The sequence below is a fragment of the Desmodus rotundus genome, chromosome 5 (genome assembly GCF_022682495.2).
Source record: "Desmodus rotundus isolate HL8 chromosome 5, HLdesRot8A.1, whole genome shotgun sequence".
In the NCBI taxonomy this organism is placed as follows: Eukaryota; Metazoa; Chordata; class Mammalia; order Chiroptera; family Phyllostomidae; genus Desmodus; species Desmodus rotundus.
This window is the reverse complement of record NC_071391.1, coordinates 102,809,959-102,837,466: the sequence shown is the minus strand read 5'-3', so window position 1 is coordinate 102,837,466 and position 27,508 is coordinate 102,809,959. Positions and strand designations below refer to the sequence as shown.

Here is a 27,508-nt window from a genome sequence, read left to right as displayed (position 1 = left end):
TGTTATTATATAAACACCTTTTATTTGTATATGGCTACTCAGTAAGTATTGAACAGTGCTCATCCCAGACAACTGCCAGGCAAGAGAGAGAAGTGGTGGTTTTTCAAGACAGAGGGGCAATTAGGAAGTGCAGTCAGTAATAGGGAAGCCAGTTTTCTCTTCAGTGACTCCCTGTCCCCCACTCCCCACCCCAGGAGCAGATAGAAGAGGATAGTAACTGTGAGCCCTTGAGTTAGCTAAGACAAGTCACTCCACGTCATAACTTATTTCATTTCAAAGTGACAGCAGGTGCATGCAAACACGGGCTATGCCCAACTCGCAAGGCCGAGACCCACGGGGGAGCTGAACAGGGTGGAGAAATCCCAGATGCACAGCTTTCTCATGAAAAACATTTACTTTGAAACCAAGCACCTCGATTTTATGTTTCTGTGTGCACGACACCAGTCTTTTTGTTGAGAATGGTCCAAAAGTCAAATGCCGTCATGTGTCCAGCCTGTGTGAGTCCCTCACTTCAGGAGGCAGCAGAGTGGGGGTCCTTTCTCAGCCTCCTGAAATGTCCCGCGTACTGTGACAGTAGCCTAGAGGAGAACCCTTGCACACAACATCCTGCCAACTTCCTTGAAGTTCCCGAGAGACACAGTGGCTTCTAGCCCTTGCAGGGTGCAGTCCTGGAGGCCCGGCTCAGGTGTCTGGCAGTCATGCAGTTTTCTGAGATGGCCTCCCTTCCCCTCCCCACCAGTCTCTCTGTGTAACAATTTTGTAGAGTCAATCACTTATTTTCCTGCAAATCCACTGTCCAAATTGGATCCCGGAGCTGGGGAGGAAAGGGGGGGGGACATGGGAGGGGGGTGGCAGTCTGCTGCAAATCGGCTGAACCACAGGGCAGGGGAAGGACTGCATCTGCGCAGAGGTGTGGAGGTGGTGAGGGCACCATTTTGGTTTTAAGCAACTAAGACTGAATGTTCCCATACACCTGCTCTGGGGACCCTAATTGCTGAGACAGAGTCTCTGTCAAGGTGTGACGCTGGTGGATCAGGATTCTCAATGGTAAGGGCTTTGGAGACTCGTTTCCTGGAGAGCTACATTCATTGTCAGATAATCCTAAGAGCTGGTTATTTTCCCAGGGAAAAGACAATAACAGCCTTTTCATACTCATCGTAATGGATTAAAATGTCCAAGAGGACATGCAAAGTGTGATTTCATCACTCAGTCTGAAAAGATGGTCTGTTAGTCCCACTGACGTTTCGTTGATCTGCTCATCATCCAGATGGCGAATGCTGAAATGACCTTTGGGAGCCAATGACCCAGGCTTTAAAAGAGCATTTTGCACAGGCCAGGACTCCTTGGTTCCTCAGTGGTAATAGATGCTGAAGGCATGGAGGATGTAGAGCAGGGTGGTTATGAAGGCGAAGAACTGGAAGGGGATGAGAATAACTGTTATAGACAGAGAGTGCCGGATGCTGCCCACCCCTTCGAGGGGCGCTTAGCCCCTGAAGCCTGGGTGGCCATGTGCTCTGACCCTGCTGTGTCCCCTGTCTGCCTGAGGATAGCAGCCACTGGCCAACTGCTCCCTCCTCCCTGAAAATGCCCACCGTGGGTACCCCGAGGCTGCACTCCCGGCATCCTGCTCAGGCCTCAATTGCAGACCTGTGCTTCCCTACCTGCCATGGAGCAGCTTGTCTCTCTCCCTGCCATGGGCCCTCTCTCTCGTGCTGTCCTCTGGTCAAAGTGTCTCCCCCTATCACCTTCTGTCACCATCTGTGCTCTGATGACTCCCACAGTTTCACCCACCAGCCCACGCTGAGAGCCTGTGATCAGCTCCTCAACAAAGTCTCAGAGGCCCCTTCAGCTCGCAATGGTCCAGAATGAGCTCCTGAGATTTCCCCACAAGCTGGAAAAGTCAGTCAACTTCAGGACCCTCATCCTCTCTAGCTCCACACACCAGAAATCTGTGACCTTGCCCCCACTCACTCCTCCCTCCCTACCCACCACGGCCAAAGTCAAAAGTCATCTGACTGCACTGCCTGATGATCTCATGGTACGTCCACTTCTCTGTCGCCTCCGTGTCATCATCCCTCGCTGGGACTTCTCATGACCTCACTTGTCCATTTCTGCCCACTCTGCCCCTCCAATCTGCCCAAAATGAGCATGTGAGCTTTAACCAGCATGTGATTAAAACCATATGATGGGCCCTGGCCTGGTAGCTCAGTTGGTTAGAGTGTTGTCCTGATATCCCAAGGTTGCGGGTTTGATCCCTGGTCTGGGCACATACAAGAATCAACCAATGAATGCTTAAATATAATGGAACAACAAATCGATATTTCTCTCTCTCAAATCAATATTAAAAAATCCTTATGATGACCCCCACTTCTCAGGATAGAGGCCCTTGCCCTTAACACACCTTCAAGGCCTGGCCAAATGCTCCAGCCTTTGTCCTGCTGTCCACTCACACTCTGTTCCCATTCATTCATTCACTCAACAGATATCTTTTAGGCACCTGCTCTACTTCAAAAACTACAGAGCTGTGACAATGACCATTCAAAAACTCTTGTCTTCCAGGATCAAGGGTGTCCTTGCCAAGGTCTTGAGGCCAGAGCACATCTTGTGTGTTCCACGGGCAGCAAGGAGGCCAAGTGTGGCTGGAGCAGCTGAGAGTGAGTGGTGCTGGGCCAGGCCATGAAGGGCTGGGGCCCGTCGCTGGAGGGGCAGTTTAAGGGAGGTAAAATAGTTCAGTGAGAAGAGCAAGCAGGCAGATAGGCTGGAAAGGCAGCTGAATCCTTGTGGCCACCATAGTGGGTCATGGTGCTTGCCTGGCACCCCATTCTTATGCTGGGATAGCACCCCATGCTGTACCCTTTGCCACCTAATCCTATGGGAGCCCCCAGTGACACAGACTTGAACTTTCTGGCCACAATGACTGGTCACAGTGACCTGAAGCCAGCTGGGCACTAGAGTCCTGCCTTGGAAGTATTCAAGGTGGAGTTAAGGGAGGTTAGGCCTGTTGGAAGAATAATCTGCTGGCTGTGAGCTTCCTGCCACACGAGGGCGCCATTCCACAAAGGGAGAAAGTAGGCTGCTGGAGAGAGAGACAGGGAGGGAAGGCAAGGGACCTGGAGTCTGGTCCTTTGGACCTAAGGTCTAGGGGTCCTGCTTGTCCTACCATTTGGCTGGGCCAGCTTGCCTTGGGTCCCATCAGCTGATATGTTACCGCTGTGAAATAAAAGGACACCTGGACAGTTCAGCCATGCTGAGGAACCTGGGTTCCACTCCACAAGGTGTGAGAGCCACTGAAGGATCTTCAGTAGGAGAGATAGATGCTCCAATCTGTGTTTTGAAAAAAAAATCTGAGGGCAGTGAAATGGATGAAAGAAGTCAGAGGCAGGAAAAACGGAAGACAAGAGGTGACACATGTACGTGGACCTGGAACCCGTGTTTGCACACGTGCATGTTCACACACACACAAACACACACACCTCCTCCCGTCCTCCAGGCCTCCATCAGCCTGAGGGCTCAGGTGGTCTGTTCTGCAGGAGGCAGAGCCAAGCCTCCTGACACCCCTCCCCGCGGCCATCAGGTCTCTGGTCCAGCACCCACCGAGGCTGCGGTGTTTATGAAGTAGTTGTGCAGGTCCTGGGTCTCAGAAACGATGGTGGCATGGGCCTGCAGGACAGCCGCACTCATGTACAGGATGCCGGTGGTCCCATGGTACAGGCTGTCCTGGAAGGGCAGAGCAGAGGCCACATCATGTGGGCACTTATGCCAGTGAGCACTTTCCTCTGAATACACTGCTGGGAAGAGTGAGAAAAAGAGACAGGCATGCTCCCCAGCTCCTGCCCTCCCCCTTTTTTTGCAGTGTTTCTAATGAAATATCTATGTAATGAATAATAGTGGATTAATAAACGGCAGTAATAATATCAGTACTATCCAACACTGATTGACAGCCTATTCTGTGCTGAACTCTAGATTAAGCCTTTTTCTCATTTCTCTCATTTAACTTTGTCAGCAATGAGGTAGTTCCTATTTATCATTAGTGACATTTCAAAGAAATGGAAACAAGGTTCAGGTCAATGAACAAATGTCTGAGCTCTGGCTGGGTTGCTTGGTTGGTTGGAATGTCATCCCATACATCAAAAGGTTGTGGGTTCAATTCCCAATCAGGGCACATACCTAGGTTGCAGATTCAATTCCCAGTTGGGGCATATATGGGAGGCAACTGATCGATGTTTCTCTCTCTCTCTTTCCCTTTCTCTCTCTCTAAAACTCAATGAACATATCCTCAGGTGAGGATTATAAAGAAATAAAGAAATAAAGAAATGGCTGAGCCAGGATTTGATCCCAGGCCATACTAACTCCAAGCCTATACTCTTAACCATCAGTGTTATGAAGACCCACTGTGTGCTGGGCACTGTCCCAACAATACACACATGTTGTCTCATTTCATTTCATTGCTAATTTCATGAGGCTGCTCCACTATCATCTCTGTTTACAGAGAAGGAAATTGAGGCTGGCTCACACACGGAGAGTTGGTGGAGTTGGCTAATCTGATCTGAGATTTCAATATTGGAACTTCTACACTGAACTCTAACCAGTGTTCTTTAGCTCAACAAGAATGTCACGCAGCCATTAAAAATGGTTATCATTTCTGGAAGGAAGGTCATCATAGGCGAATTGGCATTTTGCATCTCTGAATGGAATATTCAGTTCAGGAAAACTTATCAGAAGATGAAAAAAAGCATTAGAGAAAAAGTTGATGGGGTAAGACTGTCACACTTTCCAAGAGAAGGGTCAGCAGACAACGGTGCGAGATGTGACTTGAAATCAATTGTGAGGCATTCTTGCCAGCAAGTTTCAACCCATTTTCAATAAGCCTTTAATACTAACTTCCAGCTTACAGAAAGTTTAGGGACTAGAGGGACGAGTCAAGTCACAAGCAAACAGACAAATCCCAAAATGGGGGAACTCCTACAGGACAACTGACCCGATTTCTTCAACAGGTCACGGGCAGGGGGAGCCATTCCAGACTGAAGGTACCAAGGAACTGTGACTGCCAAGTGTGATGCATAGGCCTGCTGAGGATTCTGACTCAAACAGCCAACGTGAAAAGAGATGTTTCAGACATGACTGGGGAAATCTGAGAGCGACCTGGGTGTTACATGACACCGAGGAATTACTGTTGACTTTGTATACATGTGAAAATGTAAGAAAGCTGAATATTTTTGGAGGTATAGTGAAGTGTGTGGAATGGAATAACATGAGATTTGGGGTTAGTTTTACAGTTCTTCAGAGAAAAGCAAAAGCAAGGAGAGAAAATGTGGCAAATCTTGATAATGCTGGACTCGGGGTTATGGGACATGAGGGCCTGTGATATAACCCTCTATACTTTTGTGTATATTTTAAGTTATTCAATATAGAAAAAATTTAATGGTTATTGAGATGTTGTGATAACATGAAAAAATTAATGATGTAGTATTAAATTAAAGAATGTACACCCAAAATTATTGGTTCAGTGTGATTAAAATATATACACATTTTGCACAAAACTTGTGAGGAATATGGAAGAGTGAGCCCAGTGATTGTGATAGGACCTTGAAACTGGGGTGACTTTTCTCCTGCTAGCATTTCCTCTGACGCTGCTCCACGGATTTTACCCAAGTAAAGTTTGAGGGAAACGTGTCAGGACGTGCGTGACACAGGAGTACGGTCAACCCTCGACGGACGCAGATTTGAACTGTTCGGGTCCACTTACCTAAACGTGGGCTCTTCTCCATAAATCATATAAATGTATTTTCTCTTCCTTATGATTTTCTTAATAACATTTTCTTTTCTCTAGCTTCATTTATTGTAAGAATACAGTATATCATACATATAACGCACAAACTATGTGTTAATCATCTGTGTTATCAGTAAGGACTCTGGTCAACAATGGGCTATTAGTAATTACATTTTGGGGAGTCAAAAGTTGTAAGCAGATTTTCAACTGTGTGGGAGCTCAGGGTACCTAAGCCCATGCTCTTTCAGGGTCAACTGTATACGGAATGTGTACATGCCTGTCGAGGAAGTCATAGGAGGGGAATGCAATAAGATTTGCTCTGGCAGAGCAGTGCTTTCATTCCAGTTTAGTAGTAAAAGCATTAACACAGAAAGTCTTGGTTCTATGGGGGCCACCCCAGAAAGTTGCCTCTTTCTCCCTCTGCACCTAGAAGGCCCATTGTCCCCACAACACCCAGGACACCAGTCTGGGAGGAGCCCACGGGCCTGTCCCCTTGCTGGCTCTTACCAGGACTCTCCAGAACTCAAATCTCTTGTAAAATCCGAACAAGTAAGACAACAGGAACATGAGGGAGATGAGGAAGGAGGTCAGTGAGACGTATATCACCCATCCTTGCAGCAGCGGGTGTGTGACTTGGGTGGCGGCCACCAGGATCCAGACCCAGCACCCAGATGCCTGTAAGAGAAAACCATTGAAGGAGAGACTTCATTTGCTTGTGTGGGGTGCATTTCCCTATGCAGGGTCTTTCTCCACTGTCTCTGGTTAAAAGCTCTTCAGGTGAAGTTAGATGGAAATTGAGGGAAGTGGGGAGGAAGGCTGCCCTGCTGAGTCACAGGAAATTTTGTTAGAAAACCCAAGGGGTTGACACAGAGGTTGCCTACAGAAGGACTAGGCTAAACTTGGCCTGTGGACATGTCTTCTTGGCCCAAACAGTGTTGGCATCTACTATTTTTTAAATGTGTCTGAATGAATGGCCAACATTTAAAATAAGACATTTCACATGAGAAATCCAGATTTCAGACATTTCTTGAGAAATCCATAGCTCTGGCTCGAGTGAACCCATTTCCCAGGCAAGAATAGGCTGAAATGACCAAGTGTCCTCAGGGGACCACAGGCCCCTCCCCTGAAATGCCATGCCATTGTGTGGCACTGTTCTGTCTCTCACTTTCACTGTGGAAGAGTACTCTCCTCCTCCTGGCTCCTTTTACCCACTGAGAGTGCCTGCTTGGCCCTGTGGGCACTTGGTTTGGTGCCCCTCCCCCCAGGTTATAGTATCTGATGCCCTTGGGTCCATTGCCAGCTGGACAATACAGTTCCAGTTCAATCACCTCTCAATTGTGTTCAGTCATTTACTGCCCGCTTGGTGGAGAACAAAACCTTTTTCCTGTCTTCTCTGGGCTCTGCCTTTGCTTTTGGACTGGGCTTGTACCCCTGTTGGTGAGGCCGGGGAGGAACTACATGTGCACTGGATGCGTATCTAGTTAGAAACCTTGAGGAGATGGTCAACAAGGCTCCAAGTGGTTTTGTTGTTGGTTTGTCTCTGATTCTCTGAGTAACTCTCCTTCCTGGGGCCTCCTTAGGATGTCCTTGCTAGCCTCCTCATTCTCTCTCTTTCTCTTTATTTTCAGTCTTCACGGGAGAGTATGTTTATTGATTTGAAAGAGAGAGGAAGGGAGAGAGAGAAACATCAGTGTGAGAGAGAAATATCGATCGGTTGCCCCCATATGTGCCACGACCAGGGATTGAACCCGCAACCTTTTAGTGTCTGGAATGATGCTCCAGTCAACAGAGCTACCCAGCCAGGCCTCTCCCTCTCTTCACTTCTGTTAAATCTGTGCTTTAAAGGACCACACAGGCTGGATCCCAGGAACCAACTGCCAGCCCATTTCTCTCAGTGACCTTCGGCCCCACACATTCACCCATTTGCCTACTGGATGTCTCTACTCTCTGTAGGGGCCATCCCTGTACTTGCATGATGCTGAGAGTGAGTTCCTCATTCACCTCACTTGCCTCACCTGGCCCTATTCTTCAAGCTCCTCAAATCCAACAGGTACAAAACCTGAACTCGTTGTCACTCCCAAATTCTTTCAGAACCCACCTTCTCCAGCGTCTGCTGAGAATGGCCCTCCTGAGGGAGAAAGAACTATGGAGCTGGCAATGGGTGTACAGAGGCCTCCAAAGATACTGATAATGTCCCATTGTTTGCACTGCACAGTGAGCACATAGGAGTTTATCTTTTATAAAGTAATAAAATAATTCAACAGAGAAGAAGACCTTGTTGGGTGTGACTACTGGAGATTTGGGGTCATGGCGGGGAGCCAAGGATGGCTCTTGGGTTTGTATTTGGAGAAGTCACATCACCAGCTTTTGAACTTTCTATAGAATCACTGCAATCAAAAGAGTTGTCAGTGCAGGTGACACATTTCTGCCCACCTCCGGAGACAGCTCTCCTCTTTCCTAGGTCTGTTGCCTTTCCACACAAAGTTCAGAATCAGCTTGCCAATGTCTGAATGGGATTTTGATTGTGTTGAATCTAGAAATCGATTTGGAAAGAATTGACATCTGTTCTATATCGAGTCTTCCAATCCATGAACATGGCATGCCTCTCCAATTATTAAGATGCTCTTTAAATTTTTAAAATCAATATATTTTAGTTTGGGGCATTACAGATGCTGTGCACATTTTCTTATATTTATGCCTTAGTATTTGATTTTGGGGGAGCTACTGCAAATAACATTGCTTAGCATTTAAAGAAATTCCCCAATTGTTCATTGCTAGTGGATAGAAACAGGGTTAATTTTGTGTGTTGGCCGTGTATCCTGCCACTTGCTGAACTCACTGTTATTAGTTCGAGAGGAGTTTTTGTTTTCGTCTTTTTGGTGGTGGTTTGGTATATTCCTTGGGATTTTCTGTGTATAATTACTAATGAGATTGAGCTTATTTTCACATATTTCCTTTTCTGTGAAATTTTAAATTTTTTCCAAACTCCTTATTTTATCTTTTCTTATGGATTCACAAAGGTTCCTTCTAATAATGTGGCTCTCGCTGACTACTATAAAATCACAAATGCATTCTGCCAGCATGTCTCACACAGTTTGTGGTATCTTTTGATGAACTGAGTTTTTAATTTTAATATAATTAAATATGCTAATCATTTCCATTATATACTGTGATTTTTGGGTTAAGTTTAAGAAATCTTTTCCTATCTTGAGTTATGAGGATATTCTTGCATCTCAGATATTGCTTTGGGAATATTTTCTTTCTCTCTAAAGTACAAACCTTTCTTTCTTTCTTTCTTTCTTTCTTTCTTTCTTTCTTTCTTTCTTTCTTTCTTTCTTTCTCGTTCTTCTATAAATTCTAATTAGGGAACATTACATTCAGAATTATAGTACTCATAGTGCTAATTTTCAGAAGACTATTAACAGCTTCTTTGCCAGTTAAGGGGTACAGAGGGTACACCTATTTACCTGAATGTGTTCTTTAAAATAAATTTTTTGGCTCTGGTTGGTGTGGCTCAGTGGATTGAGAGCTGGCCTGTGAACCAAAGGGCTGCTGGTTCAATTCCCAGTCAGGGCACATGCCTGGGTTACAGACCAGGTACCAAGTAGGGAGTGTGCAAGAGGCAACCACACATTGATGTTTCTCTCCCTCTCTTTCTCCCTCCCTTTCCCTCTCTCTAAAACTAACTAAATGAAATATTTTAAGAAAGAAAAAAATTCAGCGTATTGATTTTTAGAGAGAAAGAGGAAGGGGAGAGAGAGAGAGAGAGACATCAATTTATTATACTACTTATTTATGCATTTATTGGTTGCTTCTTGTATGTGCCCTGACCGAACCCAAAAACTTGATGTATTGGGCGATGCTCTAACCAACTGAGCTACCTGGTCAGGGCTACCTGAGTGATAGTAAGTGAGTGACTGCTACCACTCTAATTTTCCTAGTTGTAGCTCTGTTAGAGGTTACTGAGCTCAAGTTCATGTTCCAGACTTACTTTGCCAAGACAGATTAATTACAAGTGAGCCACCCTCACAGTCTTAGGATGAATTGGGAAAGGGCCTGTTAAATGAAGAAACAGGCCAACCCTTGGTAAAAGTTTTAGTTTTCCTTCCAAATCCATCTTTTTTTTGAGCACTTCCATTTTTATCCGGGTTCCTCCTCTGCCTTCTCACACTCTGGCTCTATCTGCAGGACTTTGGCCCCGTGCCCCTCATTCATTTGTATCCACTGCAGCTGTTGATGGTGGTGTTCTTCCTTATGCAACTTTTTCAAAGCACCTTCCTGAGAGGTTTTGCTCCTGTACTGTTGGCGGTCATTCCGACAGCTGAACACCAGGGTTCAGGTTGAGAGGTCCCCTCACATGCCAGAAAATGTATGAACTCACTCTCATCGTACAGTTCTTCATCGGAAACAGCGTAGTTGCTTGGGCTGCAGTGCCCAGGCCCTTCTCCCGCAGGCTCCGCAGTAAGTAGAGCTGCCTGGCAGCACGTTGGCGATCTTCTCCTTCCCTAGGACGTGAGGTCTCGGAAGCCCGCTGACACTCCGTCTCACTTTCTGTCTCCCTTTATGGGCCGTAGTTTTTTTCAGTCCGAGCCTTGATGTTCTCCCAGCACTTCTTCAGCTGTTTGAAATCCCTTAGTGACACGTTTGGCGGGGAGTTGTATCGGTGAGCAAGCGCCTGCCAGGTACGTTGCTTGAGGGCAATAATTTGTGCTTCACTTTTCTTACATACCAGCACATACCTGTACTTTTCTACTAAAGCAAACAGGATACTCTTTCCCAGTTCTGAGAAGTATGTGGCAGGTTTTATAATTTCTTTGTTTTGCATTTTCTACTCTATTTCTCCTGGCTATGAGCTATACTGAAGCTCTGGCACAGTGACAGGGGAGAGGCCTGCAAGGAGCACCACGGACGGCCTCGGCTCCTCTCTGCAGTCTGGGCCGCGTGGAGGGCCGTGGGCCCCCGCAGCACCAGGCGCCAGGGCCACAAGGCTCGGGAGTTGCCGACCCTTTGCGAGCCGCATGCCGCCTTGGGTCAGTGGGCAACCGCCTTGGTGGGCAGGAGCGCGGCTAGGGGCAGTCACCACCTCCCGGAGCTGCCACAGGTTGTTTCTTTAGGGAGGTCAGCTGTTAGTGGGCAGTTTGATTTATCAGAAAATGTCCGTATTGCCCCGCCCCACACCACTCCACCCCATGACAGCTATTGGCTCTCATCAATTCTAGATGTTTTTCTATTGTGTTCTGCGTCTTTCCACACCTTTCCGATGTGTCTGGGCCTCCACTGTTGCTGCGGTCTGCTGAACTGCTGCCCCTTTGCAGGACTCTGCTCTTGGTTTCTGGTGCTTTTAGAGAGTCCATTCTCTCTTTGATGTTCTGCAGCTTGTGCGGTGGTGAGACAATGTATTGAGGTGTGGGGATCTTTATTAACTTTGCTTGTATTCACTTTACATTCAGTATTTGATCATACCATTAGCTCAGGCTTGGTAGCCTGCTTCTGTAGTTTGTGGCTTTTGTGAACGTTCAGTCCCGTTCAGGTCTTCCCTTCTATGTTTGGTGGACTTGGGCTGTGAGCACATGATGTGGGGGCAGCTCGGTTCTGAATGACGCTCTCAGAGACCCTCTGGACTGATGATGCCACTTCTGCACAGCTTGGCTGAAAGATACACACTTTCAGGTCCTGCTTTTCATAACATGCCCCCGGCTTTCTGGGACAAGCAGTTCTGACCTTACAAAAAAAACCCCAGAACACACTAACCTAGACATGTCACCCGTCCCTGATGAGGCTTCCACTGCTGTTGTCCTGGAGAGGAAAGAGCTTTTGAACTTATGGAAAATCCATGGGCTCTAAAGGAAGGAGAAGGAATTGGAGGTTGACTACAAGGCAAAGGCTCTTACAGGGCTGGGCAACATCTCCAGAAGCCTGGCATCTCTTGAAGCACCCCCTGGGAGACTTTAACCGGAAATCCAGATCCTAACTGGATTTTGGAAGCCCTAGGCTGGGCCTAGGTTGTGAGAGAGTTAGTGTTGCCTTGTCCTGAGGAGGAAGTGTGGAGGGACCCGGGCTTCTGATTCCCCTAAACTGGGTCCTTGCGTGTCAATCCCAGTGCCAGGGGCTGCTGATGCTGCAGGGAGGCGCCAGGGCTCAGCTTTAGGGCACCTGGCAGGGGTCCTGCCTGCCACAGCATGGGAAGTGCATACAAATGCTGTCACACAGCCAACACCCTAACAATGCTGGCTCTTAGTGGAGATGGCAGTCAGGATTTAGTGACTTCACCAGAACCTGTAATATTTTAGGCTCACATTAGACCTCTGAGGGAAGAGAATGATCTGTACTCCTTGTGCCCAGTTAGGTCCTGGAACAAAGAACGTGGGGAGGGGGTCAAAGAACATTCTGCTGAATGAATAGAGATAACAGCACCACCACCTCACATTCACAAGGTGCTTTACAGTTTGTAAAGTGCATTCACTCAGACAACCTCATTTAGTCTGCACAGCAATTCTAACTCCCTTGCAAACTTTCTAAGACCGGAGAGCTGCCACTTGATATCTGCCGCCACTTATGCCAGCTCACCTGTGCCAGGCCCAGGTGGGCAAGGGAGCCTCCGCCCCACCATGCCTGTCAGTGCCTGCCTCCACCTGCCATCAGAGGCTGCCCTGACCAGACACACATTACTTACATGTCCGCACTTAACTCTTACCACAGTCTGTGAAGTGGGGTGTGCTGGAGGAGACTGAGGTCACACAGGACACCAGGCAGGACACCGAGGGTCTCTGCACACAATCAGATTTCACACTTGGCCTCTGAGCATTTGGGAATCTACTTGGATTGTATGGGAATCTAGTGAAGTGGCTTCAGTGTTGCCCAATCCATGAGACACAAAGGAATGTTATTGACTTTCATTTCCATGCCCTCCACCTTCTGAACGGTAGAAGGGATCAGGGCCAAGGACAAACCCCAGTGAAGGGAAGCCCAGTCAAGTGTGTTTTCTCACTTTGTGTCAAGCGGTCTGGTTGGTTCTTTACAAGTTAGGCAATGTCAATTGTTTGTCTTTCCCCCCATTTAAAAAAACCCATTAGGCTTTCCAAATTTTCTTGGCAGCCTCAACTGTTCTCTCCTTTTAATCCCCATTTTGTATTTCCCATGAGCAGGAGACATTTTTAGATGTTTGGGGCTGGCCCTCGAGGTGGAAGGATGTTGCATTATTGCTGGATGTGGCGATCAAGCATATTTCAAGTACAATTTAGGCAGAGTCTGTTTCTTGTGGACCAACACAGAGTGCTCATCTATGCATTTTTCCCAAGGCTGAGCTGAAACTTGATAGAAACTCTTCAGGGAGGATAGAGCTTAACAACAGGTCTGGTCACTTGTCTTCTTCCAGGACACGGGGAACAGCTCCCTCCTGTTTAGGAAGCTGGTTGAAGAACCTAAATGTCAGCACTGGAGCAGCAGCCCCCAGGCGGAGTCTGGGGCAGAGGGCTGATTCCAGGTGGAGGGTGAGGACGTGGGGCCCAGACAGCTCATCATACCAGAGAGTGAAAAAAACTTTCGAAGATTCCTGGGTTTGGTCAAAAGTCTCAGAAGTTTCCTGCTGACCAAAGGTGGGACAATTGAGTTTCAAATAAGTATAAAAGCCCCAATGTATAGAAGTATTTACATCAATTAAGTTGAAATCTATGAGTTGAAAACAATGTTGTTTTTTTTTTTTTAAAAAAACACCCTTCTTTGGTCAGTTATAGGGGATTTTACTTTGGAAGACAGCTGTGCCCACCACTACACCATCAATCCTTACTTTTTTTGTGGGGTGGGAGGAGAGCTTACTAAAGGAAAAGAAGCCAGAAGTGTGGCACAAGGATAAGGAGCTTCAGAAATTCACAGAGACCAAGTCTTCCCCTCAGAGCAGCACACTGAGTGCTGCCTCCCTTCCTCAAAGTCCTGGAATCACTGGGGACTTTGAGAAAACCTCCAGGTCTGGGTTCTGCCCAGAGGTTCTGGTTGAATCTGTGAGGGTGCCTTGTTAGATGTTCCCCCAGTGATGCTGTTGGGACAAGGACCCCCAGAGCCCATCTCCTCATTCCCATTCTAATCCACTGCAGAGCAGGGGAGCACCATTCCTCCTGGGTCTGAATCCCAGTGCTGGCTGTTGGGCAGGTTACTTAACTCTGTGCCTCCATGTCCACACCCATGTGATAGAGGCACCAGGGATCGCACTGACTCTTCTCATCTGGTTCTTGTGCGAATGGTGAGGGCTGGGTAACCTTGTTGGCCATGCCAGCCATAATCATTTGGAATGACGGAGAAGATGGGAGGTGATGTTCCCTAAGAAAGACTCAGAGGAGGGGAATGTCCAAGGCTGGTGGATGGGAAGTTGACTCTGGAGGAGCTTGGAGACCAATCAGCAGGGTGAGTAGGATACAACCTCATGCAGAGTTGATGAAGGCTTTGGGCACCTAAAAAATGTACCTATGTATATGCACAATTTTTGTCTACAAATCTGGGGACCCCCAGACACTCAAGTCCAATTAGAGTCCCCAGATTGAAGTCCATTGTCATCTCAGGTTAAATAATGGTGCCACACACTGCTTTACCATTTTGACAATATCAATCAAAACATTAAGTGCACACATTGTTCCACCAGTGATTTCACTTTTGAGAATTTGTCCTGCCAATAATGCACATGAGCAAAATAACAAATGCACAGGGCTGTTTACTGCAGCCCTGCCAGTTACAGAGGGGAGAGGAAACTTCCTCAATGTCCACCCAGCAGGGACCAGTGAGAGCAACGAGGACTGCACAATGGGACACTCAGCAGCTTTCAGAAGAATGAAAACCTTTTTTTATACCACAATGAAACAAAGTCTAAGAATTGTGGGAGGCACAGACCAGTGAGCCCAATGCGCTATGATCTGCAGAAAAGGAAAAGGTATGCATGTGTGTTTGTGTGTGTGCACTTGTCTATAGACGCACAGAACACTTCTGAAACGAGACCCAGTCAATCAAGCAGTGACCTGGCCTCCGGGAAGAACTGTGTGGCTCAGTGACAGGGTTTTACACTAACCCCAAACAACCAGCGTGTAAGTTTGGAAAGAAAGAAGAGCCCTGGCCGAGTACCTCAGTTGTTTAGAGCGTTATCCCGATACGCCAAAGTTGCAGGTTGTGGGTTAGATCTCTGGTCAGGGCACATATAAGAAGCAACCAATGAATGCATAAATAGGTGAACAGCAAATCAGTGCTTCTCTCTCTCTCTCTCTCTCTCTCCCCCTCCCTCCCTCTCTCTCTACCCCCGCCTTCCTCTCTCTAAAGTTAGTAACTGAAAAAGAACGGAGAAAGACACTAAGACACTGTGCTGGACCACAGAGACGCACAAAAGACTTTTGAATGGGAGAGACGGGAGAGGACTGCCTTTGCTTTGGGATCTGTCCATCTGGATGGAGCAGCTGGGCTGAGAGGCTGATGAGCAGGGCTGAGCTGCCACAGCAGAGTGAACTTTAAGCATCACCAGTTCTGAAGACAGAGCTGCCCGAGCGATGACCCCATGTGAAGCATAAAGGAGAAGCCTTAAAGATGCCTGATCTCAGGTGTGCAGAGCCCAGGCTTCTAGCCAAGGCTGGGGGTGTGGGCTCAGGTGTGGCCAGCCAGGAGCTGAGAGCCAGGGAGGAGCTCCACAGGCGATACAGGTGGCAGGTTTTTCTGCATAGCTGGCAGGATTTCAGCATGGTGGGTCTCACCCACCATCGATACTGCATTCCTTTTACCACTTGTCTTAATTTTTATGACAGCTTTGCCTCTCCTTCCCCTTCCTCATACTCAGGTGAATACAGGCTGTACCGCCACCACCAAGCCTCAGAAACATTTAGCTGGGGGGAAAAGGCCCAAGCCAAGCACCAGGGAGCCAGGCACTCTGGGCAGCCCTCCCCCTGCTGCAGGCCTCCATGTGGCAGCTCAGAGACCTCCATGCCCACGGGGTGCTGTTTATAGCCCACAGGCAGCTCCTGCCCCTGTGTCTGAGGAGCGGCAGCCTTGGGACACTTTCTGGGCATTGTCACCTCCTAAAACAGTTCTGAGAGGCCAAGTGATTTCTTCCCCAGTTCCCACTGGGACATGGCAGGCCTGGGCCCAAATTCAAGGCCCTCAAACAATTGGCATTTATATGGAAGTTCTATGTTCCATATTTCAACCCGGGACACCCGCAAATACCCACTTACTCATTCTGACCCACAGAGTGAGAATTTCTCTCTGTGGCTTTAAGGCTTGCAGGAAATTGCCAGCCTGGCCCCCTCGACCCCGGTGAGGGCCCTTGTCTCATCCGGTCTACACCGGGAACAATAGTGCTCGCTGAGCTCTGTCCAGGCTGCTGCGGGCTGACCAGGCCATGTGAGGAGACCTTGGTGCCCATAAGGGCTCTCAGGACCAGGCTGGCTGCCTGCCAAGGAAATCCAGGCCCACCCTGGGGCGTGCTCAGGTCAGGAGGGGCAGGATGCCCCAGCAGGAGGGTGGTGAGTCAGAGCCAGGCCTCCTCTGCCTTCCTCTCGCCCAGCCACCGGTTTCCTTCCCAGGACCGCACCCACTCATTCAGCCCCTGGCTCCCACTAACCCAACCTTTTACTGACTAACAGTCCAGGTTTACAGTGTGACATAAAAATAGAATAATAAAAACATTCCCATCCAGCCAAAGTCTAAAGGACTCTTCCTTCTTGTCTCTTAAAAAAAAAAACAAACCCCAAACTAAGCATTTGGGGGAGGCAAGATTTTCTTTTCTAACTTAAAAATTTTTTTTTTACTTATGCACCTTAGAAAAGTTAGAAAGTACTGAAAACATGCAAAGAAGCAGGACAGTGCATCCTGTCCCCACAGAGGCCAGTGGAAGGCTCCCCGACTCGTGGGGCTTCCTACCCTGGTCTCCTCTCTGGCCTCTATATTCATTAACCTTATGTCCCTTCACATGCTTCCTGGAAGTCACCAGATGAGTCCTAGAGTTGGGCTTAGGAAGGTCTCCCCACCTCCTCCTTTCCCTAGGAATCCACAGATGTTTTGTGACCAGTGACCATGTTCCTGCCCATTGTCAGGCACTGAGGACTCAAGGACGTCAACATTCATTACAGTCCCAGTCAACAGCCTGCTCAGCTCCGCCCTCCCCCACCCCATCTATGACCAGACCCTCAAGTGCAGGGGCCAGACCAGTGTTACCTCCTCCAGGAAGCCTCTCCTAACTACCAAGTCCCCAAGGCACCCCTTGGTGGCCTTCCTCATGGTCACCATCTCTTTTCACTGCCTCTTTCCCAGACCCTGAGCTCCTGGATGCAGGGCTCTGCCCTGCAGTCTTTGTGTCCCTGGTGTGGGGCACAGAGCCTGGCACAAAGCAGGTACTTGATAGGAGCAGCTGACCAACTCAAGGAAGGAGGCAGGAGGCAGTTGCTGAACTCTCTACTCGCTGTTCAATCTCATTTTCCTGGGCCTGATTCCCATGCAGATGGTACCACCTGACACCTCTGGGCCAGCCACTGTGGCCTAGCCACAGATGGACATTTCCTCCAGGAGCCTGGACCAAGGAGGACAAACACCATTGGTTTCATCCTCACCCAACTCCTGTGCCATCACCTACAGACAGGATTTGCTGAGAGTCTTTCCCATCTCCCCGCCTCCTCCCCACCCCACCCTCACCCTTCGTGTCCTACGATACCACACAGCCTGGCACACACGAAGAACTACGCAAAAATGTGCTGGCAGAGAAGGTGATATTCAAATAAACACCACCCCCCACAGCCCTCAGCCTACATCACTTGGGCAGAGAGAGGGTCCAGATGGGCAGGTGGGGGACACAAACAGAGCAGAGGCAGAGGCAGCGAAGCAAAGCTCTGAGACTCCAGCCACAGTGAGGGGCTGAGATGGATGGATTTCTTTGAGATAGGTCAGGAGACTCTGGGGCCTGAGACCCATGATATCTGGCTCCACTGGATGCGGAGCCACTGCAGCCCTACTCCTGGGTCCCCCAGGTGCCTTCTAGGTGCAGCTTGAGGCAGGAGGGTGGGGAGTTGGGCATCAAGTAGCTGTGTGACGTGGGTGAAGGTGGCTCTGTTGCTACGGGGTCAGGCCTGTGTGGACCCCTGGCAGCAGACCACTTTGGTCAAGATGGGGAAGATCTGACCAGGTGGTAACAGCTGAGGGACCTGGCTGGCTGGCAGGTACGGGAGGATGCAGAGAGCTGGTCTGAGGTAAGAGGCAAAAAGGCCAAGGAACCTGGCTCGGAGTCCTCCACCCCTCCCTTCTCTGGCCCCTTCCTTCTGCTTGTCAATCTGTACAATATTCTGGAAAGCTCTCTGGCCTCCTGCAGATCTGCAGTGACCCAGGGGAAAGTTCTCCAGGTGAAAAGCCCCTGGAAGGGTGCTGGTGCGGGTGGGGCACTTCTTATCGGTGAGGCTTCTTATCTGAAGCTGCCCAGGCCCAGTGGGTCAGAATGTGCTTGGCTCCTCCCTACCACCTCTGCAGGAGGCCCCAGTTCAGTCATCTCCTCTAGAGCACTCACTAGCTAGTTAGTGAAACCCTGCAGGGCTGACCTGCCTGGGTAGGTCTGCTTGCCCTTCTCGTGGGACCTGATAGAGGCAACCAGTTCAGGGAAGGTTTCTCATGGTTTGGCTGGACAGTCCGGGGAAGAATAGGACTCAGAGTCCAGACATGGGCGGGGAGGCTGTGGACATGGATGGTGCCAGTTAGTTCCCAGGGTCTCTCAGCTCAAGCCTCTCTTTCTCTGCTGCAGGCTGGAACTCTACAACCATAGTTCCTGGCTCACAGGTCCTGTCACTGTTACTCTAGCAGTGGTGGCAGTTGGCTCCAACCCCAAGGTCCCTGTACTCCTTCTCTAGGGTGACCCCCGCCCTCAAAGGCTCCAGTACCAGCTGGGTGGGGCTTACCCTGGAGGCCTCTTGTGTGCTTATCGCTGTCTGCTGGCTTCAGAGTGTCCTCTGCTCTTCCAGCCTTTCAACAATGGCGTGAACAGTCCCCTGTACTAAAGCCCCCTCTGAGTGCAGCACCCACTGTGGTGTTCAATTCCTCCCGCACCCTCTTGGGCACAGCACCAGGCACCGGTCTCCTTGGCTAGTCTCCATCTGCCCAGTGAGGCTCCAGACTCCATAAGGCAGGGTCATGTCTGCTTTCTTAGCTTTACATCCTCATGCTTGGCACAGATTAGCTGCTCACTAAACGTCTGCTGAGTGAACACAGGAGATTCACAGGGGGCCACCTCCCTCTTTCTCACAGCCTGACCTTCTCTACACATTACTTCCTAGTCCTGGGCAATGCCCAGTCCTCAGCAAACATCTCACCCCTCAATCCAAGCCCTTCCGGAGTGCTAGGCCCTTGAGTAAGCTCATTTTGATGAGCCCCTGGGGCCTCTGGCCGTTGTGGCTGAGTACCCCCCAATTCCCAACTTGAGGTGCTCTCCACAGGTTCCTGCATCACTTCTGCAAGGCAGAGGTTATGTCTTACCTCATCTGTACAGACTGGATGTGAACCTAACTAACTCCCCGGATTTCCTACTGTTCTTAGCAAGCACGTCAAAGGCTTGTAGTTGATGATTATCTGTGTCCCTTAAGATGTGGCCATACATATTTTTGTTAGCAATGGCCAATGGTGTGACAACTAAGATAAGTATCAAACTGGCTCCCGGCACTACTGCATTCCTTGTCCCTTTGCCTTGTCAATTGTCAGTACTGGTGTTACTGTATAAAAAAGTACTCTAATGGGCCTGTAGAGTACTGTACTGTAATGGACAATAGCCTGTGCAGGGTGCTGGACCATCTGTCCACTCTGACCCTGCAAGTAAGTGGCCCCATAGTACACTCTGTTATATTCTAAAGAGTTGCCTGCTTCCTTCTTCAGCCTTCAGATACCATCTTGCTATGGTGGCCCCACTGGTGGACGTCACCTCACTGTTAGACATTACCCCTGATTATCACTGCTTGTTCTTCTTTCCCCCTAAGGAGCAAAGCCTGGGGCTTCGGAAACACTTGTGGATTTACAGTTGCAATCTGCTTACAGACCCCGCTTTCTAGGAAGAGGTCCAGATGACCAACAGCAATAAAACAGTAAGAGGTGACATTTCTAGAGCAGTCTCTTGTCCTTCGACTTCCTGTGAAAACCCTTATGGAAACCACAGAGCTGTCTTGTGACGTCTTTATTGTTTCTCTCTTATTGCTGAGGCTCAGAGTAGTTCAGTGACCTGCCTGGGGTCTCACAGCGATTAGGTAGAAGAACTGTCCTGTCCCACGGACTCTATTCTACTGCATCTGAACACACTGGGGACCTCCCAGACTAAGGGCTGGGCCTGGTGCAGGGGAGCCACAGGGGTGCAGGCAGCATGGGGGGCTGACAGGCAATCCTGTCCATGTCACCCCCTTGCCCAGCCCACTCTCTGTGTCATGTTACTCCCCCGCCTGCCCCGCCCCTGCACCCCACCAATGCACACTTTCCAGGGGCATCCTGGGTGTTCTTATAATGGACTCAGTGGTACTACAGGAGCCAGGCAACTCTGCTTGACAGTGAGGAGGAAGTGAACGAGGGACAGAAGCGCTGAGATGATGCTTCATGAAGTTAACCTTTGCTACTTTCCAGAAGCATGGCGAATTGAAAGGGCGCAGAGATGAGCAAAGCAAAGGATTTTTCCTTTGGAAAACTCAACTTCTAAGGCAATGTTGTAATGAAGGGGAAGGAGCCTACCCTAAGCCTGTCCTAACTGAGCCCTAATCTTGCTCCCAGCCCCTCACCATTGGCCCAAGGTTCGGGTCTCAGTCAGTTTCAGATAGGCTTTTGCGTACAGACAGAGTAAAAGAGCAGCAGGCTGACATCAGGGGACAAAGGGGCTTGCGGCTGCTTCCCCAGCAGGAAGCCCCTGCCTGGAGCAAGAGCATTTCCTCTGACCACTATGCAGACCAGGTAAGAAGCTCAAAGGAAAACATCAAACACCAGGGAATCATCTCACCTTTCAACGTGCCCAGTCTCTAGAAATCTTCTTAGCTATTTTTTTTTTAATTAGTCAAAAGTCTAATTTGTAAGTTAAGTAGTGAAAAGGTTGAAAGTCACAGACTTCCCTGGACTCTTACTCATAAAATACTCCCTCAGTCCTGGTCCCCAGAGTCACCTCTCAGCTTGTAAAAGAGCTAAGAGCTGAGGAGTCATACAGGGAATTAGGCAATCACGGGGTCACCCTCTCCCCGCACCACCCCCAGTGCTGTCTGCTCTAAAGAGAGAAGGAGTGGGGGTGAGTCATATGGTCCCCAGGCCCTGCCTAGTGCTGGCATCAGCAGGCACCCACACTCAGTGAGTGAAGGAGATTATATTTTGAAATCAATATTGTTTTCAAGGGAGAAATCTGAATTCCACTATAAACCAAATAAAATACAAATTTGAATGTTGAAATATCAAAAATCTTTCTCTGTTGCTGGTGGGAATTTAAAATAGTACAGTCACTCCTGAGAAGGGTTTGTCAGTTATAAAAACCCAAATATGCACTTATTACACAATCTAGCAATCACACTCGGCGTTTTCCCAGAGCAGGGAAAACCACGTCCGCACAAATCCTGCACATGAGCGTTCCTGGCAGCCTCACACCTGTAAGCAATCCGTGTTCTCAACGGGCCAGTGGGCACACAAACTGCGGTAGGTCCACACCAGGCGACACTATGAAGCAATGAAAACGAAGGAGCCATTGATACACTCACAACAACTTGGATGGACCTCAGGGAACTATGCTGAGTGGAAGAAACCACTCTCAAAGGCCACATGCTTTGTGACCCATTTATTTATCTCACTTACTCAAAATAACAGAATTACAGAGATGGAATTAATGGTTTCCAGGATTGAGGAGGGGAGAGGGAGGAGCAGGCTGGAGTGGGGAGGAAGAGACTGTGACAGGGAAGCCGGTGGGAGGCCTTCGTGGGGACGAAACTGCACCGCATCTTGATTGTGGCTACAGGAATCTGCTCACGTGAGAAGATGACACAGAAGGACACATTCCTCTGCTACCTGGAGGTGGAAGTTCCTATGAAAACTTTGAAAGCCGAAATGGCATAAAGCAAAGAAGCAATTGCCATTAATTTATACCGAAAACTTTTCGAGTGTTCACAGACCCCCAAAATACCCTACCAAATTGTACCAAATATGCTTAATTACGTCCAGTTTTATGGTACATGAAACACCCCAATGAGTGTCTCTTAGGCATTTCTGTTACGTTAGGACCCATTTTGCTAACAGACACACAGAGTCAATGGAGGTAAGGCCCGGACACTCCCAGACATGGTCAGAGCTCTGGCGCTGGGTGCTGAGGTGCCGAGGGTGGTTCTGGGGAAGCAGTGTGGCCGGGCCCCTCTCGATGCTGGGGGGCTGCTGCCTCTACTAGCTGCTGCAGAACTAGTACTAAGCACTATTTTTGCCTTTTTTATAAAAGCAAAAGTCCTCTTCAGATTTTTTTTGGTTAGTGAAAACAGGTACTGATGTACCTTTTGTAGAATGAAAATGTAGACACATGCACTTACACAGACACGTCTCACCACCATCCTTTTCCTGGTTTGATGCTGTTACTAGTGTTTTCACAGTTGTAACCACGGGGACACTGGGTGAAGGGCATGGGACACCTCCCTGAACCAGCTTTGCAACTGCCTATGGATCTATACTTACTGTAAAATCAAGTTTAAAAATGTGAATTTTAATGTTAGAGACTCTAAAATAAAGCAACTTAGGCAAAGATTCTGTGAGAGCGGGCTGCAGGGAGCACAGCGGGCAGAGAACATAAGACCCCCTGGAGTCGCGGCCATCCAAGTCTGTCGTCACCCGCAAACACAGAAGAGCTGCCCCTGTCTAGGCAGCAGGGGTGGCATGGGGGGTGGGGGTCTGAGGAGCAGAGTTGGGGTCTCAGAGGACTCCTTGTTTAATTCTGCTCTTCTTGCTCCCATGGGAACATGCTGGGCACTGGTCCTGCTTTCCAGACTTCACAGCAGGCACTTAGGGGACAGTGGCTGAAGGGACATGTGCACACAGCCAGCACCCATGTCTGCTCTGGGCCACTCCGTGGATGACACCTAGTTCAGGCTACAGATTTTGCCTCCTCTGCCTTGTTTCGCTGTCCTTAGAAAAATATACACCTGTCTGTGATGTCTTGGGCTCCCAGACAGAGAATCTACTGGGACTCCAACGTCTGGTGCTCTGCGGTCAGCCCCAGTGGGTGGCAGTGGGCAGCATAGCCAGGAGACCAGGGACAGAGAGGGGCCTCTATTGGCTGACTCTGCACTTTCCTCTCCAGCCCAGCATGTCTTCTGCTCCATGGGGTCAAGAATCACCCGCTCACCTAGACGTTCTCCCCTCCTGCCCTGGTTACCTGCCCATAGCCCTCCCCAGATGTGAGGCACGCCTGAGTCTGTGTTCTGTGCTAGGAAGGCTTATTTAAGGAAAAAGCCAGTGCAGAGCAGCATGTGCAGAATAACCCAACCAATACGTCCATGTGTACAGCAGTGCCCCCCACCCCAGGGGTCCCCAGTCCAAGACCCCCAGTGAATGCCTAGGACCTCAACAGGACAGTACCGAACCACCTGTCTATATCTGTCTGTCGTCTATATCTATGTATCTGTATCATCTACATGTACATCTACATCTACATTTATCTGTGTTCCCCCCCACACATATACTGTCTTTTTTCTTATATGTGCATACCTATGATTAAGTTTAACTTATAAATGGCATAGTAATAGATTACCAATGAAACTAATAATAAAATAGGACAATTTTAACAACATACTGTGATAAAATTAATCTCTCTCAGCAACTAGCACAAAATTCCTTTTCCTTCCTCACAATTTCATGGATAGATTTGTTCCTACTTTAGAGCTTAGCAAACTCAGCATACTCTTTTTTTTCTTTCCTTATTAAATTGAGAACTGTGACCTTTTTACTTAAAGGAAGAATTTTATTGCTTCTCTTTGGCATCTTCAAATTGGTAGCATCACTACCCCTGTGTTTTGGAATTCTTATGTAAAATAAAGGTGACTTTATCTGGGGTACCGTGACCATTCATCTGATAACCAAGTCAGCGGCAATAGGCGGGAATGTGTACAGTGTGGAGATGCCGGACGGAGAAGTGATCCCTGTCCTGGGCTGCACAGAACGGCACAGCGAGAGCCTTTATTATGCTGCTCAGAATGCTGCACAATTTAAAACTTATGAATTGTTTACTTCTGAAATTTTCCATTTAATATTTTCAGATCATGGTTGACCATGGGTAACTGAAGCCACGGAAAGCAAAACTATGGGTAAGGGGGACCACTGTATACATATGAATTTATACATTATATTTCTTTCTGTGTTTTCTAAGTTTTCAACAGTGAGTATGGATCACTTGGGAAGTGGACATGAGGTTGTAATGAGGAAACATTAGACATGCCAAACGGAGGAACATTGTACAAAATAACTGGTCCGTCATCTCCGAAGTGTTAAAACAGAGACTGAGGAATTGCCCCAGGTTAAGGGAGAAAAGGAGACAGGACAACTAAATGCAATGTGGAATCCAGCACTGCCTCCTGGATCTTTTGTTTTCAGAAAAGTGAAGTCAGTGGGGAAATCGGCACAGCATGCACTGGGCTCCCCCCGGAATTCCACTTGCAGGAGCCAGCAATGTGGGGGTGGGTGCAAGGGATGGCCCTTCTCACCCTGGTACCTTCTGGATTCTAGAAGGCTTATACCTCCAGCCTCCTGCCCCTTGGTATTTCCTGCCCCTGGGCCTTTCCCTCTCCTCCCACTTCTCCCTTCCCCCACTCCTTGCTAGCTAGCCACCAGCCCCCATGCACTGCCCCGCCCCGGCCTGGAAATTTAGCCTATCCTTTGAGATCCAAATGCACAGTAATCTTCTCTATGAAGACTACTCCCCAACTTTACCAGGTCAGATGGCCTCTCCTTGCTTGTGCCACAGCCCTGCATGGTCACCTCCTTCAGCACAGTCTGACTATGAGGAGGAAGTGCTCACCAGTCTCTCTCCAGCAGTCAGGGACCCTGGGAAGGCAATGGCACCAGTGGCATGCCTGCTGGACACTAGCCATGTGATTGAGTCCACCACTATCCTGGCAATTCTTGTGGCTGTTCTGAGGTGAGGGATGTACCCGGTCCCGGCACAGTGAACTTGCAGGAGCACTAAGATGTCATCAGCTTGGCAGGACGCCCACACTTTTGTCCTCTAGAGGGCAGGCCTGGCAGAAACCTGCTTTTTGGGTGAGGTTCAGCTGGAGCCACCCAAGTTCTGGGCCCGCCCTGCCTAGCTCCCTTTCTGATTGTCATTAATGGGCGCCCTTTAACCAGTTTGCCAAAAGGTCACTCAACTGGGCCCAGCCTTCCAAGCTGAGGACGAGAGTGAGAGGGCTAGCCAGGTCCAATTGAAAGTTGGAACCACTTTCTATCTCTCCCTCTTTGCCCCGGGCAGCACTGCCACATTCAGAACCTGTAAGAGAATATCACCCACAAGCTAGGTATTTAAGAAGGGTTTGGAAAAACAAACTCCTTTGCCCTGATTTGTTCACCAGACTTGAGTGTCCCCATCAGTGACGAGGGGATGATGACGGCAGCTTGGAAAGGACCGAGCTCAGTGAACGCTGCATGCAGAACATTCCAGCTCTGGCAGGAATTGGACCACAATTCAGCCAGGGGTGCCCCAGAGAGTGATCAGTGGGGTAACAGGTTCTCAGGTGCAGCCAGGGTAGCTCCCCCAACTATTTTATAGCCAAGGTTCTCATAAGCTGCCTCCTGTGGGGAGTCCACCTAAGTCAAAGTTCAAAGTCAGCTGACTTGACAAGAACACCTCCTCTCTCAGGAGGAAAGACAGAGTTGCCCATTTGGAACTTCAGAAAAGCACAAACAAGTAGTTGTAGAAAAGAAGCCATAAAATAAAAGTTCCCAACACCTTCCTAAAGGTCCATAATATCAGCACCACTGCCCGCCACCCCCCCTCCCTGTCACCACCCCCCCTCACCGCAGGGGCAGAGGGAAGCACAGGAGGGAGTGAAGAGTATCCAGGTCGCCCCATGGAACAGCTCTGGCTCAGGTCCCGCTTCCTCCCCTGGGAGGGGAGCACCGCAGCCCTAGCCCCCAGCCTATCTGCAGGGGTTACTCACCAGCTCTGGCAGGAAGAAGGCATAGGGGATGGTGAAGAACAGGGCCAACCCTGGGGGCACATCGGGTGGCGCATGGCTGGTGGCAGGCGGTGGGTCTGGGGAGGCCATGCTCGCACCCTGCCTGGCACCGGGCTCTGAAGCAGCGAGCCCGAAGCCCGTCAAATATCACCTCCTGTCTGACACACCCATCAGACGTAGCCTGGGAGGGACAAAAAAACGTTCCAGCCGAGCAGGTCCTTCCACTTACTCCAGCCAGAAATCCTCAGCGAAAGTCAGCCTGTGCATCAGACAGGCCTTGCCTGCAGAGCCAGAGCAGCTGGGCGGGCCACCTAGTCTTCCTAGTCTCTTCCTTCCTAGGAATTTTTGAATCCTGGAGCATATTACTCCAGGGATGCCAGCCACAGCCACCACCCCCAACCCTGTGCCCGGAGTATAGGCTAAGACCTTTGCTGTGACAAAGACCATTTATTTAGGACCTACTATGAGCCAAGCAACATGCAGACCACTCTGATGCTCTCCACAGCACTGCACATAGCTAGTTAGCCCTTTCAAGAGCAGAGACCAAGAATCTGCTAGGTCAAGTCAAGTTCACAGTGCTTGTCACTGATATGCTGGGTCTCACATGTATCTGCACCTGTTGTTTAACTCCCTCCTTTTCTGCCCCGGGAGGCCACCCTCAACCTCAAACCAGACGGAAAGAAGCAGTCCTCACTCCTCACTTCCAGCTCCTGTCCTCCTGGACTTGGTGCTTCCTTCTTTCTGTCCTCCCTCTTCCTGATCCTCCTCTCCTCTTCTCCTAACACAGTAGGTATTAGACTACCTTCTGGGAGAAATCTGCATCAGCAGGCACCTGAGCAGGGCCCAGCTGGCTGGGTGCTGTCCCAAGCCCCACCTCTTTTCTCTCCCTGCCCTGGCCCCCTAGCCAGTGCCACCAGGAGCTGGGCTTCAGGCCAAGCAGTTCCTTCCTGCGTTCCTTCTACTGCTGGCCCAGCACAGGGACTGTAACCCAGAGGCCAGGCAGCTCCTTTCCCATTATAGGCTGGTCCTGGCAAGGAGCCCTTTTCTTTCTACCTTAGATTCGACTGCCTGCTGCACCCAAAACTTTGGGTCCTGGCATCCAAAGTTTGCTGGGCTGCTTGGGGTTGTGTCCCTTCTCCCTGCCTTCATGACCTCAGCCTCAGTCCTTGGTATGGAGGGATTTGGGGAGAACTGCTTTATGTGCTAGGGTAATTAGATGTCCTCTACAAGGGACCAGGCCTGCCCTCCCTGGCACAGATTGGGTGGGCTTTTGATTGATCTGGGGAGAGTCAGGGGAGGGGGGTTTAGTAAAAGCAAAGCTTGAAGCAAAAGCCTTGTAAGGAAAAACAATGGGTCCACAAAGTGAACCCCAAAGCGAATCCCAAATCAGCCTGGCACCACCTTTCTCCCAGGCCTGTGGAGATCCAGGGAGGACGTGAGGACCAGGGCCACTTGCCATCAGCCTCACCTTGTTTGCACAATGATCCCAAAGAAGGCATTGGCCAGGAGTCCCACCCTTGCCTCCTCTTCTGAATGTTGTAATGAACTCTGTGGGGTCTACTGACTTGACCACTGACAGCATGGC

At 49.3% G+C, this 27,508-nt stretch overlaps 1 protein-coding gene and 1 pseudogene across 5 annotated transcripts; both read right to left on the bottom strand.

Annotated features, from left to right (window-relative positions):
* Positions 1-26,100, bottom strand: LOC112319424 (MAL-like protein). Of its 5 annotated transcripts, XM_045184909.2 has the most exons (6): positions 25,906-26,056; positions 24,680-24,793; positions 6,278-6,445; positions 3,595-3,717; positions 3,230-3,324; positions 1,422-2,697 (listed from the first exon to the last, which is right to left on the bottom strand). In XM_045184909.2, the coding sequence occupies exons 2-6, from the start codon at positions 24,719-24,721 to the stop codon at positions 2,562-2,564; spliced, it is 564 nt and encodes a 187-aa protein (XP_045040844.2). In that variant the 5' UTR covers positions 24,722-24,793; positions 25,906-26,056; the 3' UTR covers positions 1,422-2,561. The 5 variants fall into 5 exon arrangements, 4 of the variants coding, with proteins under 4 accessions (XP_045040845.1, XP_024432494.1, XP_045040844.2 ...); XM_045184910.2 differs by lacking the exons at positions 1,422-2,697; positions 24,680-24,793 and adding an exon at positions 1-1,414 and having other exon boundaries at positions 25,906-26,088; XM_045184908.3 differs by lacking the exon at positions 24,680-24,793 and having other exon boundaries at positions 1,425-2,697; positions 25,906-26,100.
* LOC128781063 (myb/SANT-like DNA-binding domain-containing protein 3 pseudogene) lies at positions 9,255-10,595 on the bottom strand (annotated as a pseudogene).
* Positions 26,101-27,508: the final 1,408 nt, after the last annotated feature.

Excerpts from the sequence above, each read along its gene's own strand:
- LOC112319424 (XM_045184908.3), bottom strand. The coding sequence starts at position 26,013 with ATGGCCTCCCCAGACCCACCGCCTGCCACCAGCCATGCGCCACCCGAT. Across the intron at positions 6,446-25,905 it reads CCTTCTTCCTGCCAGAGCTG|GCATCTGGGTGCTGGGTCTG; the intron begins GTGAGTAACCCC and ends TTTCTCTTACAG. Across the intron at positions 3,325-3,594 it reads TCATAAACACCGCAGCCTCG|ATTGGAGCATCTATCTCTCC; the intron begins GTGGGTGCTGGA and ends TTCAAAACACAG.